Genomic DNA, 25,053 nt, shown 5'->3' with positions numbered 1-25,053 from the left:
AAAATACATTGTGGACCGGTTTAAACAGTTTTGGTGTTTGTTTGGACTGAATATTTACTCGAAGAGTTTCTTTAAATTGTTTTGAAGTTTGAATTGAAAGTGTGATCAATGTGTGAATTAAATCGTGCGTTAGTGTTAGGTAAATGTAATAAATAGCTTTCGATACATCCTATGTCTTTAGTCTGGTAGTTGACGAGTTTACTCTTCTTTGAAAGCGTTTCAGAGAGTCATTTGTTTTATGTGTTTGTGTGGCTGCAGGATTGATCAACAGACCTGAAGTGGGCACAATGTAGTCTCTTTGTCAGACAAAAAACGCCTCCATCGTAAAGGTACTTTCTCTTTGATCTTTCTAGATGTATAACGTTTATTTTAGCTCTGTTGAATTAAAATCGAGTGTACTCTTGTTTGAAACGAATTGAAATGATCAATCCTTAGATAATAAATAGAGTGGTTAGTGTAAGATAATGGTTGGCTTCGGTAATAAATACGGTTTATAGTTAGACTGAAATGAATGCTCTTAGATAGATGTGTGGTGATTGTGTTGTGTGATGAATGCTATTAGATAAATGTCTAATCGGTAATGGTTGCTTCTGATCAATGCTTGATCCCTCTCTTCAATTTATAAACCGTGTGATTCTCTTCCAACTTTCTCACCTCTCTTCTTTTCTTTATCTTTTCGCTCTTTCTTACTTTTGTTCTTTTCATCCTCCTGATATGGATTCTTATCCATTTTCTTCCCACTCAAATTTTGTTGAACTACTTAGTCAACAAACTCTTTCCTTTGGTAACAATGAAGATAGTGTTGAACTATCTTCATCACAAGTTCCATTTCAAAGCAGTGTTGGGACCGATGCTTCAAACTATGGGGGAGACACTGCACGGAGCCTAAAGAAAGACGCAAATGGACACCAACGGATGATGTGGTCCTGATCAGTTCGTGGTTAAACACGAGCAAGGATCCAGTGGTTGGGAACGAGCAAAAATCCTCCGGTTTTTGGAAAAGGATAGCTGTGTATTTCGCTGCTAGTCCTCTAGTTGCTGGCTGCGAAGAGAGAGAGGCAAGCCATTGCAAGCAACGATGGCACATGATCAATGACCTTGTGTCAAAGTTTTGTGGCTCGTACGAAGCGGCCAGAACAAGACTGATGTCCTCAAGCTTGCTCATCAAATCTTCTACAACAACTACAAGAAGAGATTCACTCTTGAACACACTTGGAAGGAACTGCGCCACTGCAAGAAGTGGTGCGAGCTTGCTACTGCTAAAACCAAAGGGAGCTCGAAGAAGAGGAAGTGTGAGGACGTTGCTGATTCCTCAAGCTCTCAAGCAACTTGCCCCAAGCGTCCCCCGGGTGTGAAGGCCGCAAAGCTGAGTGCTAAGAAGGCGGTGGTAGATGAGCAGACGATGAATGGGTTCCAGGCGATGTGGACAATCAGACAGCAGGATTTGGCCGCCAAATCAATGTTGTCTAAGATGAGTCTCCTTGAAGGTCTTATTGGAAAAAAAGAACATCTATCTGAGTGTGAAGAAACCCTCAAGAAGAAGCTGATTAGTGACTTGATGTCAAATTAGTTCCATGTTAAAGTTTAAGTTTCTGTTTCATGTTTCATGTTTCATGTTTAAGCCCTGTTTCGTTTTTAAGTTTCTTGTTAAGATGGTCTCTCTTTAAGTTTGGAGTATAAAACTCTTTCCTGTTAAGACAAGTTTCATGTATAAAATGGTCTCTCTTTAAGTTTCCTGTTAATGTGTTTGATGGTTTCATGTGTCAATGTGTTTGATGGTTTCATGTTTCAGTGTGTTTGATCTTGCACCAATTCTTTAAGTTTCAATGTGTTTGATCGTCTCTTCATTTTGTTCTTGCAGGTTCACGGGTCTTTGGAGTCAAAGTCAAAAGAAAGAGTTCACGGGTCCTTGGAGTCTTCTAACGGGTCTTTGGAGTCTGGTCGCGGGTGTAAAGCAAAAGACAGAGTTCATGGGTCTTTGGAATCTTGTAAGTGTAGTCTTTGGAGTCTTGTAATCACATAACAGTGACTTCATGGGTCTTTGGAGTTTTGTATATTGTTGTGATTTGTTAAGTGTTGTCTTTGTAGAATGTTCGAGTGTTGATGTTGTTATATATTCATAACATTTTGATAACAAGCCATTGCCATCTCTCTATCTCTACTCTCACAAGCCATCTCTCTATCTTTAATCTCACATTCTCTCTATATTTAATCTCACACTATCTCTCATTCTTCTCACCATTCTCACTATCTTTTATCAAAAATTTCCATATCCTAAACAAGATTGTAAAACCAACCTCTCATGGCTTCTTCTTCTCATCATAATTTGGATGGGTCCCTTGATGAATTTTTCGATCAAACATTTGATCAATATTTTGATCAAACTTTCGATCAAACATTTGACAATTTGTGAAATGTTTATGGTGATCAAGAAGATGAAAGGAGGACAAGAAAAAAACGAGTTTTTATCGAACGAAACCGTGAAGAAGGTCATCTCCAGTTATGGAATGATTATTTCAGTGACACTCCCACATATCCTGAAAATCTATTCAGACGAAGATTTAGAATGAACAAGGCATTGTTCATACGTATTGTTGATCGCCTCTCCAATGAAGTTCAATTCTTTCGTCAAAAGCAAGACGTTACCGGAAGACTTGGTCTATCTGCATTTCAAAAGTGTACAGCAGCTATTTGTGTGTTGGCATATGGTTCTTCTCTTGATGCGGTCGACGAATACCTCCGGCTCGGTGCAACCACTGCTCGGTTATGTGTGGAAAACTTTGTGGAAGCAATAATAAATTTGTTCGGCATGAGTACCTAAGAAGACCAACACCGGCTGATCTTCAGCGTCTTCTTCATATTGGAGAGCTTCGTGGATTTCCCGGGATGATAGGAAGCATCGATTGTATGCATTGGAAGTGGAAGAATTGTCCCACCGTTTGGAAAGACCAATATTCTCGTGATTCGGGAAAACCCACAATCGTTTTAGAGGCGGTTGCTTCATATGACCTCTGGATATGGCATGCGTTTTTTGGACCTCCAGGTACTTTAAATGATATTAATGTTCTTGATCGCTCCCCGGTTTTTGATAACATAATAAATGGTCGAGCCCCGCAAGTGAATTTCTCGGTCAACGGAAGAGAGTACCATTTGGCTTACTATCTCACCGATGGTATTTATCCAAAATGAACAACTTTTATCCAATCTATTTCAATTCCACAAGGGCCGAAAGCAGTTTTATTTGCGCAACGTCAAGAAGCTGTCCGAAAAGATGTCGAGCGGGCTTTCGGTGTTTTGCAAGCTCGATTTGCCATTGTTAAAAATCCGGCATTTTGTTGGGATAAAATCAAGATTGGAAAGATTATGAAAGCATGCATCATAGTCCATAATATGATAGTAGAAGACGAACGAGATGAATACACTCAATATAATGTCTCAGATTTCCAACAAGGAGAAGGGAGCGGAAGTTCACATGTTGATCTGACCTATTCTACAGATATCCCTACTAATATCGCCAACCAGATGGGTGTTCGAACGAGAATTCGTGATAGACAAGCGCATGAACAACTAAAAGGTGATTTGGTTGAACATATATGGCGTAAATTCGGAATTGATCAAGACAACAACTGAGCTTCGATGCCGCTTTGAAATTATTATCGTTCATTTCTGCATTATTTGTTTTAATGTTTTTATGTTTGTATTTTAAAATCTATGTTCAAAATATTATATTTGATTTTGTTTTATTTAATAAATAAATTTAATTTTTGTTTAAAATTTTATGTTTAAAATTTTTTTTAATTTTTTTTTAATTGTTAAGAAACTTAGTTAAGATATCACCAATAAACTCCAATAATTAACTGTCTCTTAGCAAAATCTCTTATTATAATTTTAATAATTAAAAAATCATTACAACCAACTTAAGAGACACTAATGGGTCTCAGTGATAAACATGCTCTGACCCATCTGATATCTTGTTTATTTCACGAGAGATTCAGGTGAATGAGATGAGATGAACTTTAAAAAAAGAAGGCAAAATAGCTGATATCAGCAATTATACCATTACAATTCTGCAACAGAAAAACCAGAGTTTAAAGATTTGATAAGTTGAGCAGAATCTGATTCACAACGGCTCCTTTGAGAGTTGAGATCTTCAGAATAGCTTTATAAAAAATATAAAAAAATTATGTTAGGGTAATGCTTCTTTTTACCAAACAGCATAGTTTTTCTTCTAGCTAATTGTTATGATATTAACAAACCAATAATACTTTATCTAGGTGTTTCTTGTAAAAAATCATAGTAGTTTAGCTTATACATCACCTTTTCCACCTAAACAACCTGAGTTTAGATACACTGAAACTAAAGTGAAGAACTTTTCAAAGAGTTGACCATAAAAAAAATCTAATATGTGAGAAAAGAAAAATCATTCAGATAAGTAAACAAGACTTGGTTTTCTCATTAGGTCCTCACACTAACCGCGTTAATCTCCCCCTCTTACAAAAAAAAACCATTCCACAAAACACAACCAAACACTCACCGCCATGAGAAGTCTTCTTCTCCCTCTTCAATGGCATTTAACTACTACTTTCTGTCTCTCCTTCTCGTTGTCTCCTCTTCCTCCTCCTTACTCTGCTTCTCCTTGCCCACTGTCTCCATCTCCCACACCTCTGATCAAACCCTCGTATGTGCTCTCACCAACACCTCTCATCTCCAGTGCACCAGCCTCCCACTCAATCCCATCCGGTTCTCTTTAGCCGGTACGCTCCAGAAGAACCGTAGATTCTCCGGTGTAGTCTCGGGAAACGGGTTTGTATGCGGTTTGAGATCTCCCCTAGGTTCCAACGCTTCTACAATCCTTTGCTGGAGATTCTCCTCTAACGGAGCTAACATGACGTACAAAAGAATCTACAAAGGCCCTGAGCTCAAAGAGTTAGAAGCTAGCACTTCCCGTATATGCGGAGTTGAGAAAATCAAGAACCGCACACGTTGCTGGCAGACTGTCTCTCGTCGTCCACGGTCGGATAACTACGACTCCCTCGCCCTCGGGGAGGACTTTATCTGCGGCTTATCCAAGCCACCTGGGAGAATCAGCTGTGAAGGTAAAGGAAATATAACCAAGCCCCCGAGTGGGGACCGCTTCATCGCCATCGCTGCTGGGTCAAGACAAGCGTGCGCCGTCACAGTAGACAGCGATGTTGAGTGTTGGGGACAAACATATACCTCTCCGCCAAGAGAAAAATTCTCAGCGCTTGCGGTCGGGGAAAACCGTATCTGCGGCGTTAGATGGGTTAACGGAACAGTAACGTGCTGGGGAAGCAACGGTTTCAGTTTACCTCGGAGACTTGAGAACGTTGAGTTCACATCTATTTACGCGAACGGGCTAATCTTTTGCGGTGTGGTTAAATCAAACTACACGCTGTATTGCTGGGGAGATCATGAGAGTGTTTTCGCTCCGTTCCAAGACCAAACTGTACTTCCAGGACCGTGCCGAGAAGAATGTCCTTACGGTCAGTTGTCAGGATCAAGTCCGTTATGCGGTAATGGATTGAAGATTTGTGATTCTATGAACATAGTTCTCGTCCCGGATACGCCACGGGGGAAACAAAACTCTAAGGACAAGACTTGGAGTAGAAAAAACATTGCGTTTCTGGTGGTCGGATGCGTTGGAACGTGTTCTTTACTCCTTGTTGTCGGATTCTTGGTTTATAATAGTCACTGTCGATGCCGTGTTCATGACTCTGGACGTCTTGACGATAATAGGATTATTGTGGACGAAGAACCTAAGCTCGAGAAGAGGCTGAGCAGTTTAGCTAGTTTATGCAACCACGGCCAGCTCGTGGAGTTCACTATCGAGGAGCTGGCTCTAGCCACGGATGGTTTCTCTCCCCGGTTCCAGCTAGGGATAGGCAGCTTCGGGATTGTTTACAAAGCTGTCTTGTCTGATGGACGACTTGTCGCTATAAAACGAGCCGAACTAACGAACCCTGCTTCGTCCGGGATAACGAGAATCCGAAACAGACGAGAGGACAACGACTCCGCGTTCGTCAACGAGCTAGAGTCTATGTCGCGGCTCAACCACAAGAACCTCGTTAGGCTTCTTGGTTTCTACGACGACGCGGAGGAGAGGGTGTTGGTTTACGAGTACATGGCAAACGGGTCTCTCGCGGACCACCTTCACAACCCTAGACTCGAGCCTCTGACGTGGGAGAGACGCTTGACGATAGCTCTCGACGCAGCGCGTGGGATACAGTACCTCCACGACTTCGCCGTGCCTCCGGTGATCCACCGCGACATAAAGTCTTCCAACATACTGCTTGACGCCACGTGGACGGCTAAAGTATCTGACTTCGGTCTCTCTCAGATGGGTCCCACCGAGGAAGAGGACGCGTCGCATCTCTCGTTACGAGCAGCTGGTACGCTGGGGTATATAGACCCGGAGTACTACAGGCTCCAGCAGCTCACGACCAAGAGCGATGTTTACAGCTTCGGGGTCGTGCTGCTCGAGTTGCTGTCGGGACACAAGGCGATACACATGAACGAGGAGGAAAACCCTAGGAACGTGGTGGACTTCGTCGTGCCTTATATTTTGCAAGACGAGGTTCATAGAGCACTTGACCGGAGGATACCGCCGCCCACACCGTACGAGATAGAGTCGGTGGCGCATGTCGGGTGCTTGGCGGTGGAGTGCTTGGTTCCGTGCGGCCGGGAAAGGCCGTCCATGGCGGAGGTAGTGAGTAACCTAGAGAAGGCTTTGGCTGCTTGTTTAGGAGCTCCACAGACCGAACCACTATCAAGTCCCGCTAGTGATTAGCCACGTGTCACTTTATTTTTTTTGTTTATATTATTTTCAATTCTATTGGTCTTTCCTTAGTTGGTACAGAAATGTTAGATAATACTTTTCAAAGAAGAAACCTTAGCACAAGCAGTTTGATGTGAAAGCTTCAAATGCGAAAGCCAATAAGATACGCTGCTGCATTTTTCAAGCATTACATGAGATTCCAAGTCAGTCGTGTGGGAGACAAAGAGAAAAGAGTATAAAAAGCTTATCAACTTGTTTTAAACTCCATGGGAGAAGTCAAAAGTCAAAATCCTCTAATTATATTGCTAGAGAAAAAGTAGATGAACAATCAATCATGTGAATAAAACCAGTGGATATTATATCACCATTGTCAAGTTGAATTTAGACGCTAACCTTCAAAAGTTGACTCATTGATACGAAGAACTTTTCAAAGGTCTTTAAATGAATTAATAACTAATAGAATCAAGTAAAAAAAAAAAAAAAAGAATGACAATGATTGCAACAAGAGAAATACAATGAGTTAATTTTTCAGTAAATCTACAAGAGCATAAAGGTCACAGAGACGCACATCAATCTTACTGGAAACAAATAGATCCTTATTGTGAGATACAAGCGGTATCAATAGAATTTGATAAATGCCAGAAAGGGGATATTTACCGCTGGTTAGGTCCGTGACAAGAATGATTCAACTTGAAAGTGAAGTTGGAGCAGTGTTCCCTCTGTTGAAGCATTTCGGAAATGGTCAAACACTTCTTCCTCAGGTCAGTACCAAAAAATGATTCAACTTGAAAGTGAACTTGGAGAGGTGTTGTTCCTCTGTTGAAGCATTTTGGATAGAGCAGTATCAATTTGAGCAAACACTTCCTCCTTTGAACGGTTTCCCTTTATCTGGATTATACAATAATCAAAGAGACCATTCTTCTTCATGAGACTCTAGTTAATGAAGAGAGGTGTGGAATGAGATCTCATACCTTAATAGTGATATCGTCGTACATGGAAAGCACATCGCTCACATTTTGGTTATGAGTCTTCAGCCGCAGCTTTGCCTACAGCAAATGAAACAAAAAGATTACAGAGACATAAATGGAGTAACCGAGAGTTTCATATGGGCTTGCCTTCTCTTCGGTATCATCAAAACGTTGGGTGAGTCTAGCAGCGATCTCTTCAGTCTCTGGAGGAGAATACTTCAAGTGGTAGATCTTTCCCGTGATAGGATCTAATCTACGCCCCACAACTCTTTCGATTAAAATATCTTCAGGAACCTGTCCCAAAAAGCAGAGCAGGCGTAAATCAAATACCATTTGATGAGAGATAAGGGAACATTAATGATAAGCAAAACTGCCTACTTCGAGGACAATGAACAGATCAGGCTGGAATCCAAACCCTTTAAGCGCTGTTGCCTGCGATGAGCTTCTCGGATAACCATCTAAAAGCCATCCATTTTGCTGTGAATCAGTTTGTGATAAACGGTCTTTGACCATCATTACAACGATTTCATCAGGGACCAGCTGTCCTTTCTCCATGTATTCTTTCGCCAGCTTTCCATTTCCACTACCAGAAGCGATCTCAGCTCTCAGCAGGTCTCCAGCAGAGATATGCACCAAACCATACTGCAAAGAGGTAGTAGTAGTAGTGAATTACCAAACAAGCATGAAGTCTCCCCACTGAAACAGAAACTAACAAAGAGAAAGGACTTTCTTTACATTATTCGACAACAGCATAAAGCTTCTACCAGAACTAAAACCGAAAAATAAGATTGTGAAACTCTATTAAGAGAGTGATTTTCCTTACTTTATTTTATTCTCACTGAGGAAGAAGAAGAAGAAAGTATACAAGAAACTCAACGGTTCTGATTATACAAAACTAATCCTAAATCGAATCTAGACCATATAGTATTTAAGCATGAAGTCTTCCACAAAAACATAACCTAAAAAGAGGAGGACTTTCTTTAACCTATTCAACAACCTAGAGCATGATTATTGGGTGTTCTTAAAGTGGGGTTCTTAGCGGAATATATGAACCTGTATCTTAACTTTTAATTAAAAAAGCTAAGAACCGTCTCTTAGATAAAAACCTAAGAACCTCCCAATAAGCTTCCAATAACCTCATAAAAAAGTTAAGAGACGGGTTCTTATATTCCGCTTATATTCCGCTAAGAACCTCACCATAAGAACCTCCCAATAAGCTTCCAACAGAACTAATACCGAAGATAAGATTGTCAAACTCTACTATTCTTACTGATGAAGAAAAAACAAGAAAGACATCAAGAAAGTGTCTTTCCTTTACCTATTCAACAACCTAAGTTTCTAAAAGAAAAAAAAAAATGTGAAATTAATTTATTCTCATTGAGTAAAGAATGTATACAAGAAATTCAAAGATTCTGATTATAAAAAACCGATCCTAATTAGAATCGAGACCATACATTACGCAATACTCATCGTGAAATGTGATTAAAAGAGGGGAAGAAGCTTACTTTCTGAGTGATGAGCTCGCACTGTGTGCCTTTACCCGAAGCGGGAGCTCCTGATATCATAATCTTCAGAGGCGGCTCCGCTTTCTCGGCCGCCACAACCTGAAGAAGAGATCCGAAATCAACAGCTCGCATTCAAGATTGGAGCTCAAAACAAGTGTACCTGGAATCTGGGAGCGACGATCGACGGAGATCTCGAATGACGTCGGAGGAGTAAGGCTGGTTCACGGAGGAGAGAGTGCACGGCATCGCCGGGGAAAGAGAAGGAGGAGCGTGAAGGTGGTGGAGATAGAGAGGCACGTGGCGGAGAGATATAGTTCACACAGCACGCCATCTCTCTCTCTCGCTCAACGACCGAGGCTTGTGGTGTGGTGGTGGTTTCAAGAGGAATCACACCACACAAAAAAACAAAGTCAAATCAAAATCGAACCGAGAAATAATCATTAAACCGGAACTAAAACCGAATCTGAATCTAAACCGAACGACAAAACGATTACGAACCAATTTTTTTCTTGTGTGAGGCTGTATTCATCCGAGAGTTTCTGGTGATTTGTTATTAAAATGACAAATCCACTAAAATACACTGTTATTAAACTTAACATTTCGTAGAGTACTCTAAAGTTTTCAGGTGATTTTAGGGTATTTGGATAGAATTTCTCAGTTAAAAAAAAATAAAACCTAAATCGTATGGTTTTAGGTTATATTCTAGAGTTGTTTAACCAAAATCAACTAAATTTCTGCAATTTATTAAAATCATCTAAAATTCCATTAAAACATCAAATCACCTCAAATGTTATATTAAATATACGTATTTAACAAGATAATTAATCCAAACTGGAATCGGAACGTACAAAACCAATCAGTAGTTGTAAGTTTTTACAAAAAAACGACCTAAAACCACACCAAAATTAGACTAAACCGGTTTAGAACCTCTTTGATTTTCGATTTATGAGTTTGCGGTTTAGGTGTTCCATGTGTTTACGGTTTTGTTGTTGGGGCTACTTTGTTTTAGAGGATGAGAAAAACGTGCAATGGCAACATAGTTGACTTTACCTATATGGTCTGCGTTGACCATTTGTCCTTGGTATCTGACTATCTTCCCTTTCTGGAGTCTCGGTGTCTATCTTGTTCTGAACAGGTAGTGATGGCAATGAAAACCCAAGCATCATGTCTCTCTCAAATTTTTGTTTTGCTTGGTGGTCTCGTTTTATAGGTCTCAATCTTAATATATATGATGAACAAGAACAAACACTGAACAATATATTTTATCATTTACAACAAAACCAAAAGAACAAATAAACTGGCAAAGTCTTCTTCATACAAATAATATCTGCAAACTTGAAGATATTGAGGTTTTATTTCCTCAATGAGCTGTTTTTCAATGATGTATAAGATGTCAATTCTATGAACATGAAATATAAAAACTCCTAAAAAAGCCGTCTTCTATCTGTTACCTACACACATCCACCCTCTTGTCCTGGTGCTTCTCCTTAATACGGTACACACACATTATCACACAATGTTAAAAGAGTTTTCTTCACACACACGCCAACGTCCCTGCTCGTGCATGAACTTGAACTTCGTTAGAAAAAAGAAAGACAAAGGACAACCACCTCTTCAAGTTGCTTAGATAATCTTAGAGAAGGATTTGATTTTACCTGCACCCAGTCGTATGAACCTTTCCATAAAAAGTCTCAATACTGCTCATAGGTAGATAGAGTTGTTACTTAATCACATGATCTTATTAGTGATCTTATTAGGGAGAGCCTTGTGTCGTGGTTTTGCTTTGAGAAGTGTTTCGTCACTGTGCCTAATCCACTCAGAGAGCCTCCATGGCTTTTGCCACTTCCATTTGAACTGAACGATCCACTGGTGATGACTTCTCTTCCACCTCCAAAGCTTCCCACTCTGTTGTCCAACTGCTGATAGTTTCCTCATTGATACTTGTCCCATTGGTACCATCTGCACCAACACATAAGTACATCGGAACTCTTAGCTACCATCATATGATCATAGTTCTAAGGAAGTAAGAATAAAATGAAGTTAACCTTCTTGTTTGCATTGATAAATGCAGCCGAGTCTCTCACTTTCCCATTAGCAATCCCTGGTGTAAACTTGAGCTGCTTCTGTGCTGGCACAGTCATTGGAGAAGAATGTGTGTTGTTCATGTCTTCAGCTAAATGTTTCACTGCACTCGGTGGGGTTCCCTACACCAAGTTTTATGTTTCATCCGTTATTTCCCAAGCAAAACCAGTGTTCTAAAAATCGGTCTAGGCGCCGCCTAGTCGGCAAATTGGGTCTGAGCGAAACAATTTTTTCAAAAGAAAAAAACGGTCTAGGCGCCCGGCTAAACATTAATCCTTTATAAGGTGCCTAACCAGTGCTTAGCGATTTCTTGAACATTGGGAAAAATTAAATTAAAAATGTGGATAAAATATGAGAGGTGGCATAATCTTACAAGTGGAGATGAAGCTAAAGAAGTTGCAAGTTCTTGCTCTCTTAATTTAAGCTCCTTTTCAGCTTCTTTCCTTCTCAGCTCACTCTGCCTCAGAAGGCCAACAATCTCTTTAAACTGATCTTTCATTTCTTTTATTTCAACATCTTTCTCCCACACTTGGCACCTGCATGGAGCATAAACAAAAGTCATGAGAATACTGATTGAAGATTAACTCTGGTGCCATGTGTCATTTGGAAACTGGCATCACCTTGTTTCTGCAAGAGAGTTGAACATGTACTGAAGCAAGTTCTTCGCCTCTCCCATTGATCTCAGCTGGTTCCACCGCCCACGGCTTGTGAAAGCGCGTTCCCTTTCTTCTGCCTCAGAAAGCTGTGAGGCCATCGCCACTAGAGAGTTAGAAGATATCCCCAGCATGTTCTCAAGTGAAGATATTCGAGCCATCCTTGCATTAGGTGACAACGATGACGCCCTAGCAAAGCCACCATTCTTTCCTCTCGGAGGACTTGAGCCTTTCGCTGCAAACTCATCCACTTGTCTTAACACAGACAACTCTTCCGCAAGAGCAGCGCGTCTGAAATTATATACCATTACATAAGCAATAAGTAAACACAGTCTTTGTAGTGATGAACTTATTATTACAAAAGGTTGGGGGACATACACATGGCTTTGTTTCTCGTACTCCTGACGCACTTCATGGACATTCACCATGACTTCTAGCTCATGGTCTAGCCATCTCTGCAACGCCTTCTCATTGGTGTAAAAGAGTATGAACTGAATTAGATTTCTAAAGAATCACAATGATATAAACAAAAAAAGGGCTATGGTGTCAATTCCTCACCTGACCATTTGTTCCAAAGCCATTAGTACCACCTGCACAAAGAACACCATCATTTTTTTATATTTTTTACTTTCTTTTTTTGAATACCAGGAGGTTCGGAGCCGAAGCCCGTAATCTCCCAGGTATGAACTACAGCATGTAATATTAGTTTCATCCCAGAGGTCACCATCTATCATACCTGAGTGTTCGCGAGGAGAAGACTTCCGAGCTTCTAACAACTCTTTTAACCTCTTGGTGGCCATTGCAGCCTCTTCTGTCTTCCTCTGAAGAACCTGAGAGTGCAAATGTTCCTTAATTTCTACAATTGAATCTTCTTTTTTTGATCTTTCATAGACCATGGAACATTACTCAACGTTCAAACTTTCAAAACTACATGGTAATGATCTTGTGCTTACCATTTTCTGACGCTGATTCAAAGCTTGTAGCTTATGCCTTTCATACTCACTCTTTCTGCCTTCTTTCCTTAACTGGTGTTGGCCAGTGAAAGTATTAAATATAAAGGTACAGTTAGAATCTAAGCTTATTTGAGAGAAAATAGCATGGTACCTGCAAAAGTTCCTTCTCCCTGGAGGCTTTCCACTGTCTGAACTGTTCTGCTTCTTGTTTCATTCTATGCTGCAGCTGCACCTATAAACCCAAAACAAATGCATTTTCAAAGAGTATATGTGCATGAGTGAAAAATATATATTAAAAGTTGAATCATGTTTATACCTTTTGTGCCTTGATGGATTGAATCTCTTCCTGTAACCTCCTAGCTGCATCATCACTCTTTTGTTTCTGCTTCAGTAGCTGAACTTGGCTCTCTTGCTTTTTCTTAAGGTCTTGAATCTGTGCTTCAAGAGATTTCAGATTCTGAGCATGCACATCTTGCAGCTTCTGTGCTTGACCGTCAGAAGCAAGGTTCTCAATCTCAGCCAGCAAACGGTTTCTCTCTTCCTGTAAGAAAGAAACAACCAATCAGTTCATTCAACAACTTATAACATGTTTTTTTTTAATGAAACTTCCAAGAACTAAAATGCAACCTGAACAGCTCTCTTTTCATCCTCCACCTCTGCAATTTTCTTCCCAAAATGTTGCTTTAGCGCAGCCGGATCATAGCCGTCAAACAGCTTCATTTCAGACTGTTTTCATACACAGATTATATAGTTATAGACAAGAGTAAGCTTTAGTTTCATAAAAAACTAGTTGAAAGAGACCTCTTTTTCCTCCAGACGACGGTTCAGTTCATGCAACTCCTTGTCCATACTGTTCTGCAAGAGTTTGTGCTCCCACTCCTTTGCCTCTTCATCTATCTCCCTTGAATCACCTGCATATAATGAAGAGTTCCCTTCTTGAATAACAATGCTTTCTTCTAGTTTCAAAACTCTTTTTGAAATCTTTTCTTTTTACCTATTGTGGCTTCAACCATGGGATAGTTAGATGACTCTATACTGTGCAAGCTCCTTTTCAGCCCATCAGGACTTACAGAACCGACGATTTCATCCTGCCACCAAACATTAGTTCAATAACGAATATATACACATAAAATAATTTAAAAAAATGTATCAGTTTGATCATTACAGCTTGTTTGTCTTTAAAGTCTTTTTCAGAATGCTCTACACCAGCATATCTGCTTCTGTACTGATGGAGTTCGCGGCAAAGGTCTTCATTAGTAGTTTCAAGACTAGCAATCCTTTCCTTGAGAGCCTGCATCATCACACTCTCACTCTTAACCTTTATACTCCTAATGTTTGCTTGAGTCTCAAGTAAAAACATACCTGGAGTTCTGCACATGAGGTCCCTCCATTTCGTAAGGAGAGCTCTGCCTGCAAGTATTCTAGCTGTTGGCGCATCTTTATCATCTCACTGGACACAGGATCTCTATTAACCTGTTTTATCAAATTAATAGAAAAAGAAAATTATCTAGTGTCACTCAATAAGTCGTCTCTTCTATTGGCATGACATATATATGTATAGCTTACAACAGGTTTGTTCCGGATGTTCCGAGCACGGTTTGCATATTTGAGTGTGTTAAGCGTTTCCTCAGCATTAATATCTGCAGGACTGATGCAAGCTGGAACCCAAACAGAAAGCATTACAGATTTGAAACAAGAACTGTAAAGGGCTTACAAGCAGGTTACCTATCATCACAGTTCTGCTGTTGCCCCCAAGGGAATCCTAAGAAGCCAAGGAGCAAACATGTGAGAAAGGAGCAAACACTGAGGAATGTGACATTCAAGAAAGTTAAAAACAAATAATGCCTGCAAAAGCCGTGTAAGTTTACTGTCTCTGTAAGGAACATGAGCACCGTCTTTACGCTTTTTCTCATCTCCAAGCGCACTGATGACATTGCCTAGCGCAAGGAGGCCTTTGTTTATATGAACTCCTGGTGAAAAAAAAAGAATCAAACTTCCATTACAAAACAGTGATCAATAAGGCTTTATTGCTGGTCTTAGAAAAATGAAAGAGAAGAACACTTACCTTCTTTAAATCTCATACCGTCAGAGCCAGTTCTTTTGGCTCGTTCTGAACCAGCAAGATCTACTAGGTGCAACTTGGCACATAGATACTCTTCTTTCAAGCTCCCATTGCAAGTACCGTTTTCAGGAGAATCTGTGTTAATCTTGCGCATTTGCTCCACAGTGATAGTGAAAATGGCATGTGAACGACTACAAGAATAAAACAGACTTGATTGTAATGTCCATTTTGGATTTTAATTAGTAAGACGTATACTCCCTCGGTTTCAAATTATACGATGTTATAAAAATTTTAACACAAATTAAGAAAATGGTTAAATGTTCAGTATCGCTCTCATTTAACTATTAAATTGTTATGTAAGGGTAAAAGAGATAAATTAGTGACATAGATTGCATTGAAATTTTAGCACAACACTTATTCTGTAACCAAAATTTTACTCTACAACGACATTTAATATGAAACAAGATTATAGGTCACCTGGACTGATTGTTCATGTTGGTACTACCAGTTGCTCTGCTGACTGAGCCTTGGTCAAGGCAAGCAGCCATCTCTTTGAGAGTACTAACACTTACTTCCGTGGATCCTGCTAATGTGATGACACCATTTGATGATTCTCTGATCTGTATTGGTGGCTTCCCAGGGACATGTGCTACCTTTCCATTACTAGTAGTGTCTGATTTGTTAATAGTGGAAGGATCCAACAAATCTTGCACCTCTTCTTTATGAATCTACCAAATAAAAAAGACCATCAAATGGTCAGTACACAACACTCAAAACCAATGTTCAAAAAATCGGTAGACCGATTAGGTGATTTATGGGATTTAATGATTAGGTAAACGTCTAGACCGATTTTTTGAGCGCTTAGACGGATTTTTTTAAAAAAATATTCTTTGTTTAGGTCCGATTTCCCGACTAGGCGCACTGATTTTTAGAACACTGCTCAAAACAAAGAAACCGCCACGTTTCTCTAAAACCAACCTCGATGAAAGAAACGTGGATTTGGAACTCGATCTGATCCTTGAGAGTCTCAATCTTGGTGAAGAGAGCGTTCATAACTTGAGGTACGATTCCTGTTTGGCTGGTGTCTCCACAGCCAGTACCCATTGTGTATGTTTTACCTGAACCAGTCTGTCCATAGGCAAGAACCGTAGCGTTGTAGCCTTGGAATAAACCATCAACTAGCGGTGCAGCACATTCTTGATACATTTCAGTAGATGGAGTACCAGTGCTTCCATATACATGATCAAAAGTAAAAGAATGTGATCCAATTTGTACCTGTATCAATCATAATTCACAAGAAAAAAATTATCAAATTACATTCAAGTCATGTACTTTCTGACAATATTTCAAAAGCCCAACTTAAAAGATTTAATCTTGAGAATTAGCAACAAGAAAATTGATCTTCTGACCAAACTTAACTAAGAAATTAAGTTAAGATGCAATAATTATAGTTCTGTCCTAAAAAGAAAAAAAAAACAGAACTAACTAAGTCAACCATGCATAAGATAAATAAAGAAACACCACTGGTCCTAAACGTCGCAAGATCTAGATCTCAGGGAGGCGTAGATGATTCAGATAAAGAAGCTAATCAGTTTAGAAATAATTCTATAAAGGAAAGAATCTTTTTAAGTCAAGATCAAGAACACAAACAGAGAACTGTGTGACATTGTCTGAAGCCAAAGAAAAAGGAACAGTACCTGTGGTTTACCAGAAACGACAGTGACACAATCTTTACAACCTTGAAGCCGTTCATCGCCGATGAGCGGTCTGATGTGGACAGCTACCTTAACAGAGCAATCATCAGACTCCATTGATGAAAGAAAGGAAGAAGGGAGTGATCTTGAAATCAAGAAAGAAGAGAGAGTGAAGAAGCAGAAAGGTTTGAGAGTTTGCAGCAGACAAGTGTTGGTTTGATGATGTGTGTTTTGGAGAGAAAGAGACGAGGGGTAGAAATGGAATATAGAAAAGATTTAGCGAGAGGAGAGAGCTTAACTGCAACGACAACAACCTTATTCTCTTTATCTTCCCTTAGGCTTCACTCCTTCACTTACTGTCTCTCTCAAGACCAAAACGGACCGACGTGACTTTACTTTCACTCTTTCCCGTTTTAACCCTTCTCCAATGTCTTTCTCTTTCTTTCAGTGTAGAGGAGAGAATGAGTTTTCTGACAAAAAAAAAGTTGTGTGGAGAAATTAGATCAGAATGGTTTTGCTTTATTGCATGTGCCAAACTCTTTATTAGTGGGGTTGTCCATGTATTATTTACATACCAAAATGAATGATTCTTACTTATTTATGTCACTTGAGCTTTAGGTTTTGCCTCCCTTCGTTTTGAGTAAACAAGTAAACAACCTGTTATTAGCTGGTAAATGATAATGTAGGATTATTTCAATTATAGAATAGTAGAATTTAAGTTCGATCCAATATTATTCAATTAATGATTTTAAATCATACTTTAATGTTATTGTATTTTTTAGTTATAAATCATATCTAAACAATTTTGTTAGCCAATAAAGATTTCAGAAAATACAGTGTTATTCAAGACTAAATGATTTGAAATAAATTACAAGGAAATTTCATGGATATAAAAATCCAATACAGATAGTTGGTAAAATATGTAACTAGAACAATCAATATATATATATAAAAGCTTAATCCATATCCTGAGTTATTTTGGTGATAACAGGTCATTTTGGATAATACTTCAAAAAATTAATTTAAAGTTTTTATTAAAATATTTAGATTTCGTATATTTTGACAACTCTATAAGCTTCTAATATTCTTAGATAAATTAACATTTTTGTTACCAAAATGGGCAATATTACAAGAGCCATATATACTCTTATTCATTCTCATAAACAAAATTTTGATCCTAACATTTCTATTGCATCTTCTCAAAGACAAATTCAAATGTCTGAATGTTTCTAAGTACTTCAACATGATTGCATATGGCGTGAGATCAGGTGATGAGATCAGGTGATCTGACCCAAAATGCACATGCATTCTTATTCATAGTGGGGTTGTATGCATCTAACTAGCTACACGTACAATTTCACACATACTAAATGATTGTAGTTATTTATAACATGAGTTTTATGGTTTGGAGCTAGATTTTTTTTCCAGGCATAAAAAGGGCAATTATGTGCTTACCTAAACCCCAACTACACTCATCTATCTCGCTTTAAGTATTTGACTTCGTCTTCCTTAAAATTGCCGGCTTTGCTTCAAGTAACAACCTTCTATGTATAGAATTAAAAACCAGCGTTTTGGTTAAAGGTTTACATCCAATCTAAAATTGTTTATGTTCACATTGCTATTTAGATATTGTGAGATAAGAAACCACACACACCGCCAAATAAAAGGGTTGGTGTCGTTGACGTAATCCTGAAGCAAAGACGGCCATGATATTCTTTCTATATATAATGAGGGGAAGAGAACATCAGATTGACACTACAACGATATTAGTGATAACTACCAGAGAAAATAAATATGCCAAACAAATAGTGTCTGCAAACCTTAACATTAAATCCAAGAAAAAAAAATATTAGTTGACAAAAAGGATAATATTTTTTTTCTTGAAAGTTTAATGCGTAGAATAATATAAGAAAAAAATTAGAAAAAAAAGCAAAGGGCGACTTTTAGGGAAAGGGGCCACAAGGAGAGACAATGCGAGCTGGCGATGGAATCGTGGTCACGTGGCTGTAGCGATGGGGTCCCAAAAGTATAGGCTGCTTTATTGGTAAGTCACTGCCCCCAAGAGCCTTTCCTCACGTCCACTCCTTATTTTCTTCCTTCAAAAACATTGCATCAAATGTCTTTTTCTTTCGGAACGTTAGGGTGGGTTTTCTCTATGTTGTAGAACAACGACTCACACCACATCGTTTTGTATGTTAGTAATGGTCCTAGTGGACATGTGTCTTATGGAGATGCGCCATTGTTATTTGTTACCAACAAACTAAGTATGAATCACTGTATAGTAGAAACATGAAATTAAGTGTTGTAAAAAAGAAGTAACGTGAAAAACAAAATATATCTTCTTCATATTATTAGTTTATCAAAAGATAATTAAATAGAATAGACACATTTTCGGAATTTCTATTTGTTATGTCGTGTTGATAAACTCAATCCAAATAGATAGGACATAAATACATAAGCCCAAAGCAATATCGTTTCACATTAAAAGGCCCAGTCTAGAACCAACCAAATTTTTCTTTCTTTTTTTTTATGTAAATTGGTGAATCATGTGCCTGAGCCTCTTTGACCATTTTTATGAGTATTGCCTTCTTCTAACATAAACATTGTGGATGACAGACAAACTGAGCTTTTCCTTTTGTACATTCTCCAACGTTCTAACCAGATTTTTTAAAAATGTTGGTTATGGACCTATGGTAGGCGTTTGGTTTAACATATATGTATCATTTGAAGCCATATATGAGATTTATTGGGTTTATACAACAAGATTAGGATTTCGATCAAAAAAATAAACTTCCATCAAAAATTAGAACTCAGAACTCTCTTGCACTGCACTATTATTATGACACAGTGTAATAAATGCAATAGCGATTAATATAGAAACTTATATGTACCTTAAAACGATCTTTTAATCATGATAATGGTAATGATACAAAGCTTGAAGAGAAACCAACACTTTCACAGCGTCAAAAGATGGTAAGAGTATGTACAGGGTTTTGGAATTAGACACATCATGGAACAACACTCTCTCTGAGAAGCAGAGGGTTTCAGATGTTGGGGCCTGACCTAAGAACCTTTTCCAGCTTCTCGGCCTTAAGGTAATCAATCTCCGTAAGCGGACCAGCTGGGAAAGGTGTGATCTCAACCACCAAATGCGGCGTTGGTAACTCATCAAACAGAGCTCTCACGTTGTTGCAACAGACGCTTTGACCGTGTGCACTCTCTCTCCGTATTTGACAACCCTGCAACAGTGTCTCTATTAGGTTCTTTTACCGAGAGAACAAACAAGTGGAGATGATTGTTACCTTGTGAGATGTCGCATCTCTGAAATGGTCATCATCTGAGAGAAGAGAGGCAATGGCTTTGAGGAGACGGTTTCCTTCGCCTTTGGAAGGTACCCTGTAGTTCCTTCTTAGTGTTCCCTTTGTCGTTGGGTGCCATTTGCTCACTAGCTTCCTCTTATCAGCTGCATCCTTATCTGAGCATAAATAATAAAAGACAACATCTAAGCTGGATAGAATCAGTAATTCTCTTTCTTCCTCAAATAACGAAATAGAAACTATAGCTGAATCTACATACCACAGAAGCATAGCAGTTGGAAAAAATCCAAATCAAACTTATTCTTAGTTAGTCTAAATCCAGAAAAAGATTAAGCTTATTCGGTTTTCGAGTTTAGAATATAAGTTTATTTACACTCAGTGCACTGTACAACATCATACAAGTATATAAACAACTGGTATGTTGCATTTTCTTACTAACCATTAACTAAAACCATCTCTATATCAAAAAGGGTCATAGAATATCTATATCATTGAGTCAAATTAGATCAAAAGCTCTAGACTTGGACACAGATTAGTGCACTGTACAACTTATATATACAAATTACTAAACCATCTCTATATCTAAAAGGGTCATAGAAAATAGGTGAAATTGGATTAAAAGTTCAAAACTTGGACACAAATATTATAAGACAGAACAAGTAAGCAAGCGTTGACACTAAAACCTGGTTTGCCCTTAATGTTCTGAATCCACTTGGAGAAGCCAAGATCCGCAGTACCACCATCATCATCTTCAACATCAACACCGCCACTCTCCAAACCAGAGACGATGGGGTTAGACTTGGATCCAGCTAAACCAGCTCTGACGAGCGCGTAAAAGACGCAGATTCGACCAGCCCACAACACAGGCGTCTCGAGCAGGGAAGCACGAGGGGACGATTTCTTCGAGGAACGAAGGATCCGGCGGAAAGTTGTTAACTTTGAATCAGGAAAGATTGACTTTTGGACAAGTAAAACAGAGGAGGAAGGGTTGGGAAGAGCTGATTGGGATCTCAGGTATGAGACTGAAGCGGCTTGGACTAGTGACAGTGGCATTATTGCTTCCTTCTTGGGCGGCGCAAAGTGAATCTTACGGAGTGGATCAAGTCGAAGTGATGAACGTTCTAAAGTGAAGACCGGTTTAAATTAACCCGAACCGGATAAGAATATAAAATAGACCGGTTTGGATTGAAAAAGATTTCTAAAAGGACTTTTTATAATATGGGCATTTAATGGGCCATTATCAAAAAATTCTCAGGCTCATTATTTTCGGCCCCTGAGATCTTACCAAAACTAAAATCAGTATCAGATATTCAGATGTGTCTTCTTTAACCGCACCAACAAATATAAACCTTATCTAAGGATATGAACTTCTACAGTTGTCGACGTTTTGTAACAATCACTCAAACTGCTCTAAACCGATTTAAACCTCATAAATTCAAAAACTCGTTCCAGCTAGCGTTTGCGGTTGCGGTTTTTTTTTAAAACAATATAAATTCAAAAATAAAAATATTGAATAAAAATTTTAAACTGGAATTATAAAAATACTAAAATATATCTATTATATTTTAATTAATATTATAAAACTATCCCGCAAACGCATCAATTTCTAACTGCAGAATTATTCATACAAATCTTTTAAAACTGCTAGAAACCGCAACTATCTGCATCCGCAAACTCCCGCAGCCGCAACCGCGACTGTTGCGTTTACCCTAAACAGTAAACTGATTCGGTAACAAAAGGCGATCCAAAGTGGTCGATGAGATCAATTTGTATAGTTTCCATCAACTTCCTTATTGATGCGTTGATTGGCGAAAAAAGACATGCCTTTGCTAAATTAGCTTTAACTCTCTTGAATCAACGTACGTAATTTACTTGACGTGAAGCTAACTCATTTCCTATCTATTCATTTAGTTTGTGATTATACTTAGGATGGAAAGATTTCCATTTGATGTGATCTTTCAACCACTTTGGGTTGCTGCGTCTGTATAATTTTTAGTGTCATGTCTGCTTAATAAACAGGCCATTGCCAAAATGAAGCAACTTGATTGTCTGTTTATGTTGTACCCAATGTTGAGCTTCAGCTGTGAACAAGAAGATCTTCATCCGATACAATTTTCAGGTACATTTTCATGCTTGCTAACCATCAATGTGCAAAGCAAAAGTAAATTAGTTGACCTAACTAACAGTTCTTTTTTATACTATTATTTTTCCTTTTTCTTTTGTAACACATACTGTTCTTTTTCCTTAATGTACATAATTAACACTTCAAATTTTTTGGGACAAAAAAGGTTTTATACTATTATGACAAACATGGTAAACTTTTGTTCTCTTTTGACCATTTTTCCTTAAATTAATTTGCCAGCTCATAGGCTGTCTGTTTCATTATTCTAAAAACGTTCAGCATTTTTGGGTTTCGAAAGGACTGGACTCATCAACTTGTTGCATAAAGTACAAGAATAGTATATATATTCACACTAGGTCCCTAGTTCCCACGGAAAAAAAAATACTACACAACAAGAAAATGTAGAAGAAAATAATTATAAATTGGTTAGAAGATATAGTTTGTCGAAGAAAAATATGACACACACACACACAAACACGTAGCTGATTAATATTTTGCGTTCTCCAGTTTTTGTAGTGTTTTTCTGTTGATGTATATTCTGGACTTTTGTTTACCTATTTATATACACATATTTCAAAAAAAAAATTTCCATCTTGTGAATTATTATTTGAAGAACAAAATCCAGAAAGCAAAACTCATACAAAAATCCACATAACAAGTCTGAAGTCCAATGGGAAAAACTAACAAACATGGAAAAAATTGAAGGGACAAAGCCCAAAACCAAAAGCCCACCCAAGCTGCACGGATCACCCAACACGTCGAAAGACACGTGTTAGAATCTCAACAACAAGGTAAACATGTGTCGTCATCTCCCTTTGTCTTCTCCACCTCCGGAGAAACACGAGTTGTTTCACCGGAATCTCGCCGGGAAACACATGCAACTTGCCATCGTCTTCATCGACCGAACGTCTCCACAGGACTAAACTTCTCTTCGAAACCACCGGAATCACCTAGGACCACCACGACGAAAGAAACCTCCAACGACTTTGTGGAAGGTAGGGGAAATCCATCGTCTTCGACACATACATTTGTGCTCGTTCTTCTGAGAGCTTCAATCGATCTAAATCGAGATCTCATCTACGAACCGAACCACCAAATTAACACAAGGCATAAACTTCTACTCCTTCTGATCTGAACCGTAAACCATTCAAAACCACAACCCCAGTACCAGCCGACATCACCAAAATGAAAAGTGAATCGTCAGAGTCAACAAGCCAGCCATATCGTGTTGTGGGAACCACTATATGCCGGAACCAAAGCCCGAACCTCGGGAAACCTTCACCGAAATTAGAAACCGGTGAGATAAATGGATGAAACTCTCTCGCGCTCTCTCTGAAAGAATCTGATCGAGTTGATCAGAAAATCGAGTTTTCTCATCATCTCCTCGGTATGTACACATATTTCAATATTTGTTATATAGTACATTTTGTTTCGTTTTTTTTGTTCAACAGTACTTTTTTTCTTTTTTTTTTGAGCAATTTAGTACATTTTGTTTCTAATACCGTTTTCAACTCTCTATTGACGGACGAGGTGAGCTAATAGAAAAATCATGATGATTCGGTGAATAAGACAACGAAATCGCGAACTTTTAGTACCATAGTCCATGTCACTGACAGATGCTCTGTCTCTATCTTATTACCGTGTTTTGATCATAAAAGCAGACATATTTTCGAATTGTTTGATAACAGTGTTATAAACATGCAAATTTTTTTAATGTAAATTAATAGTTGACATGAATAGTGTGGAAAAAGGTCAAGAACATTGTGTTTAATTTTATTAAATAATTTAAACCTTTACAAATAATAAAAACAATACTGACGACTGTTTTACTGCTAGATTCATTTTTTACAATAATAAAAAAAAAAGAGTTTCACCGTATCCCAGATGAATCCAGTTTAAAAAAGCCTAATAAACCAAAAAGTTCTACAAAATTGGTTTATACCGACAACATCGAAAGTGATACAGATTTTTAGTATTGCTATCATGATAAATAAGTTAAAAAAAAACTCCAACAGCTGATAAAACAAAAACAAGACTGCATATGGTACATGCCGATCGAGGCACCAAGAGACGATAAAAAACTAGATCGAAAAAAATCAACGTATAAATCTGTTCGAGGAAACAAACAACCGCGGAGCGACATCAATCATATCCGACATAGCCGTTCCAAACTAGCATGCAAACCTGATTGGCATAATTAGGGATAAACACAAATCAAATACTATCAATAATTGCGGATATCTTATTTATACTCCTTAAAACAAATAATTAAGAAAAAAATCAATACTAATTTATTCTTAAAATATTTTACATAATATATATAAAAATTAAAAATAAAAACTAGTGAAACTATATGCTTGATAAAATTTTAAAATTAGTTAAAAACAAAACTTAACAGAGTTATAGGTGTCAAGATATTTTCTTTTTTATCTTTATATAATATTTTTATAACTGATAATGTAAATATCCAATTTTTTTGGATCGAATCAAAACGAATAACAGATAGAATCTAAGAAATGTCTTACTCTAAGCATAATGCACAATGCACAATGCCTACTGTACTTATTATCACTAAATGTAACCCAAGAAATACATAACTATTGAGATAACTCTTAAATGTAACTGGATAACAATGTGTAATAGTATGTTCGTAGTTCTTATCAGAATAGGATCTAATGTATGTATAAATACAAACACTACAAGAAAACATGCCTATAACGAGGAATATATTCCTCGTAAATTTACGAGAAAATTACTACGATTTTACGACAAAACTGAATTTCGTCGTAAAGTTGTAGTAAAGTTACAAGGAAATTGTTTCGTGGTAATTTACATGTAAATTTACGTCGATTTTACGAGAAAAGAGAAAATTCGTTGTAAAGTCCTTGTAACTTTACAAGA

General features: G+C 38.1%; 4 protein-coding genes across 5 annotated transcripts; 1 reads left to right on the top strand and 3 right to left on the bottom strand.

The window, feature by feature from the left end:
• Positions 1–4,481: 4,481 nt before the first annotated feature.
• LOC106316502 (serine/threonine-protein kinase-like protein CCR4) lies at positions 4,482–7,024 on the top strand. The gene has a single exon (XM_013754404.1). The coding sequence runs from the start codon at positions 4,565–4,567 to the stop codon at positions 6,806–6,808; it is 2,244 nt and encodes a 747-aa protein (XP_013609858.1). The 5' UTR covers positions 4,482–4,564; the 3' UTR covers positions 6,809–7,024.
• A 245-nt stretch (positions 7,025–7,269) lies between these two features.
• Positions 7,270–9,666, bottom strand: LOC106313494 (adenylate kinase 2, chloroplastic-like). Its single transcript, XM_013751307.1, has 6 exons — positions 9,430–9,666; positions 9,270–9,368; positions 8,143–8,406; positions 7,912–8,058; positions 7,768–7,842; positions 7,270–7,684 (listed from the first exon to the last, which is right to left on the bottom strand). The coding sequence occupies exons 1-6, from the start codon at positions 9,598–9,600 to the stop codon at positions 7,577–7,579; spliced, it is 864 nt and encodes a 287-aa protein (XP_013606761.1). The 5' UTR covers positions 9,601–9,666; the 3' UTR covers positions 7,270–7,576.
• An 847-nt stretch (positions 9,667–10,513) lies between these two features.
• On the bottom strand, positions 10,514–17,199 carry LOC106318484 (kinesin-like protein FRA1). Its single transcript, XM_013756492.1, has 23 exons — positions 16,717–17,199; positions 15,998–16,294; positions 15,497–15,747; positions 15,023–15,210; positions 14,803–14,927; positions 14,683–14,719; positions 14,524–14,615; positions 14,320–14,430; positions 14,123–14,248; positions 13,952–14,045; positions 13,759–13,868; positions 13,585–13,683; positions 13,274–13,498; positions 13,109–13,189; positions 12,958–13,029; positions 12,741–12,834; positions 12,563–12,594; positions 12,383–12,468; positions 11,972–12,295; positions 11,725–11,887; positions 11,315–11,473; positions 10,925–11,228; positions 10,514–10,823 (listed from the first exon to the last, which is right to left on the bottom strand). The coding sequence occupies exons 1-22, from the start codon at positions 16,828–16,830 to the stop codon at positions 10,998–11,000; spliced, it is 3,111 nt and encodes a 1,036-aa protein (XP_013611946.1). The 5' UTR covers positions 16,831–17,199; the 3' UTR covers positions 10,514–10,823; positions 10,925–10,997.
• Positions 17,200–19,601: 2,402 nt separating this feature from the next.
• Positions 19,602–21,158, bottom strand: LOC106313605. 2 transcript variants are annotated; one of them, XM_013751466.1, is made up of 3 exons: positions 20,714–21,158; positions 20,016–20,215; positions 19,602–19,952 (listed from the first exon to the last, which is right to left on the bottom strand). In XM_013751466.1, exons 1-3 carry the CDS (start codon positions 21,081–21,083, stop codon positions 19,758–19,760), a joined length of 765 nt encoding a protein of 254 aa, XP_013606920.1. In that variant the 5' UTR covers positions 21,084–21,158; the 3' UTR covers positions 19,602–19,757. The 2 variants fall into 2 exon arrangements, with proteins under 2 accessions (XP_013606920.1, XP_013606921.1); XM_013751467.1 differs by having other exon boundaries at positions 20,016–20,188; positions 20,714–21,152.
• Between the last annotated feature and the right edge of the window lie 3,895 nt (positions 21,159–25,053).

Source organism: Brassica oleracea, chromosome C9 (assembly GCF_000695525.1).
Source record: "Brassica oleracea var. oleracea cultivar TO1000 chromosome C9, BOL, whole genome shotgun sequence".
Classification (NCBI taxonomy): Eukaryota; Viridiplantae; Streptophyta; class Magnoliopsida; order Brassicales; family Brassicaceae; genus Brassica; species Brassica oleracea.
Note: the sequence above shows the minus strand (reverse complement) of the source record. Positions and strands in the feature narration are given on the sequence as shown.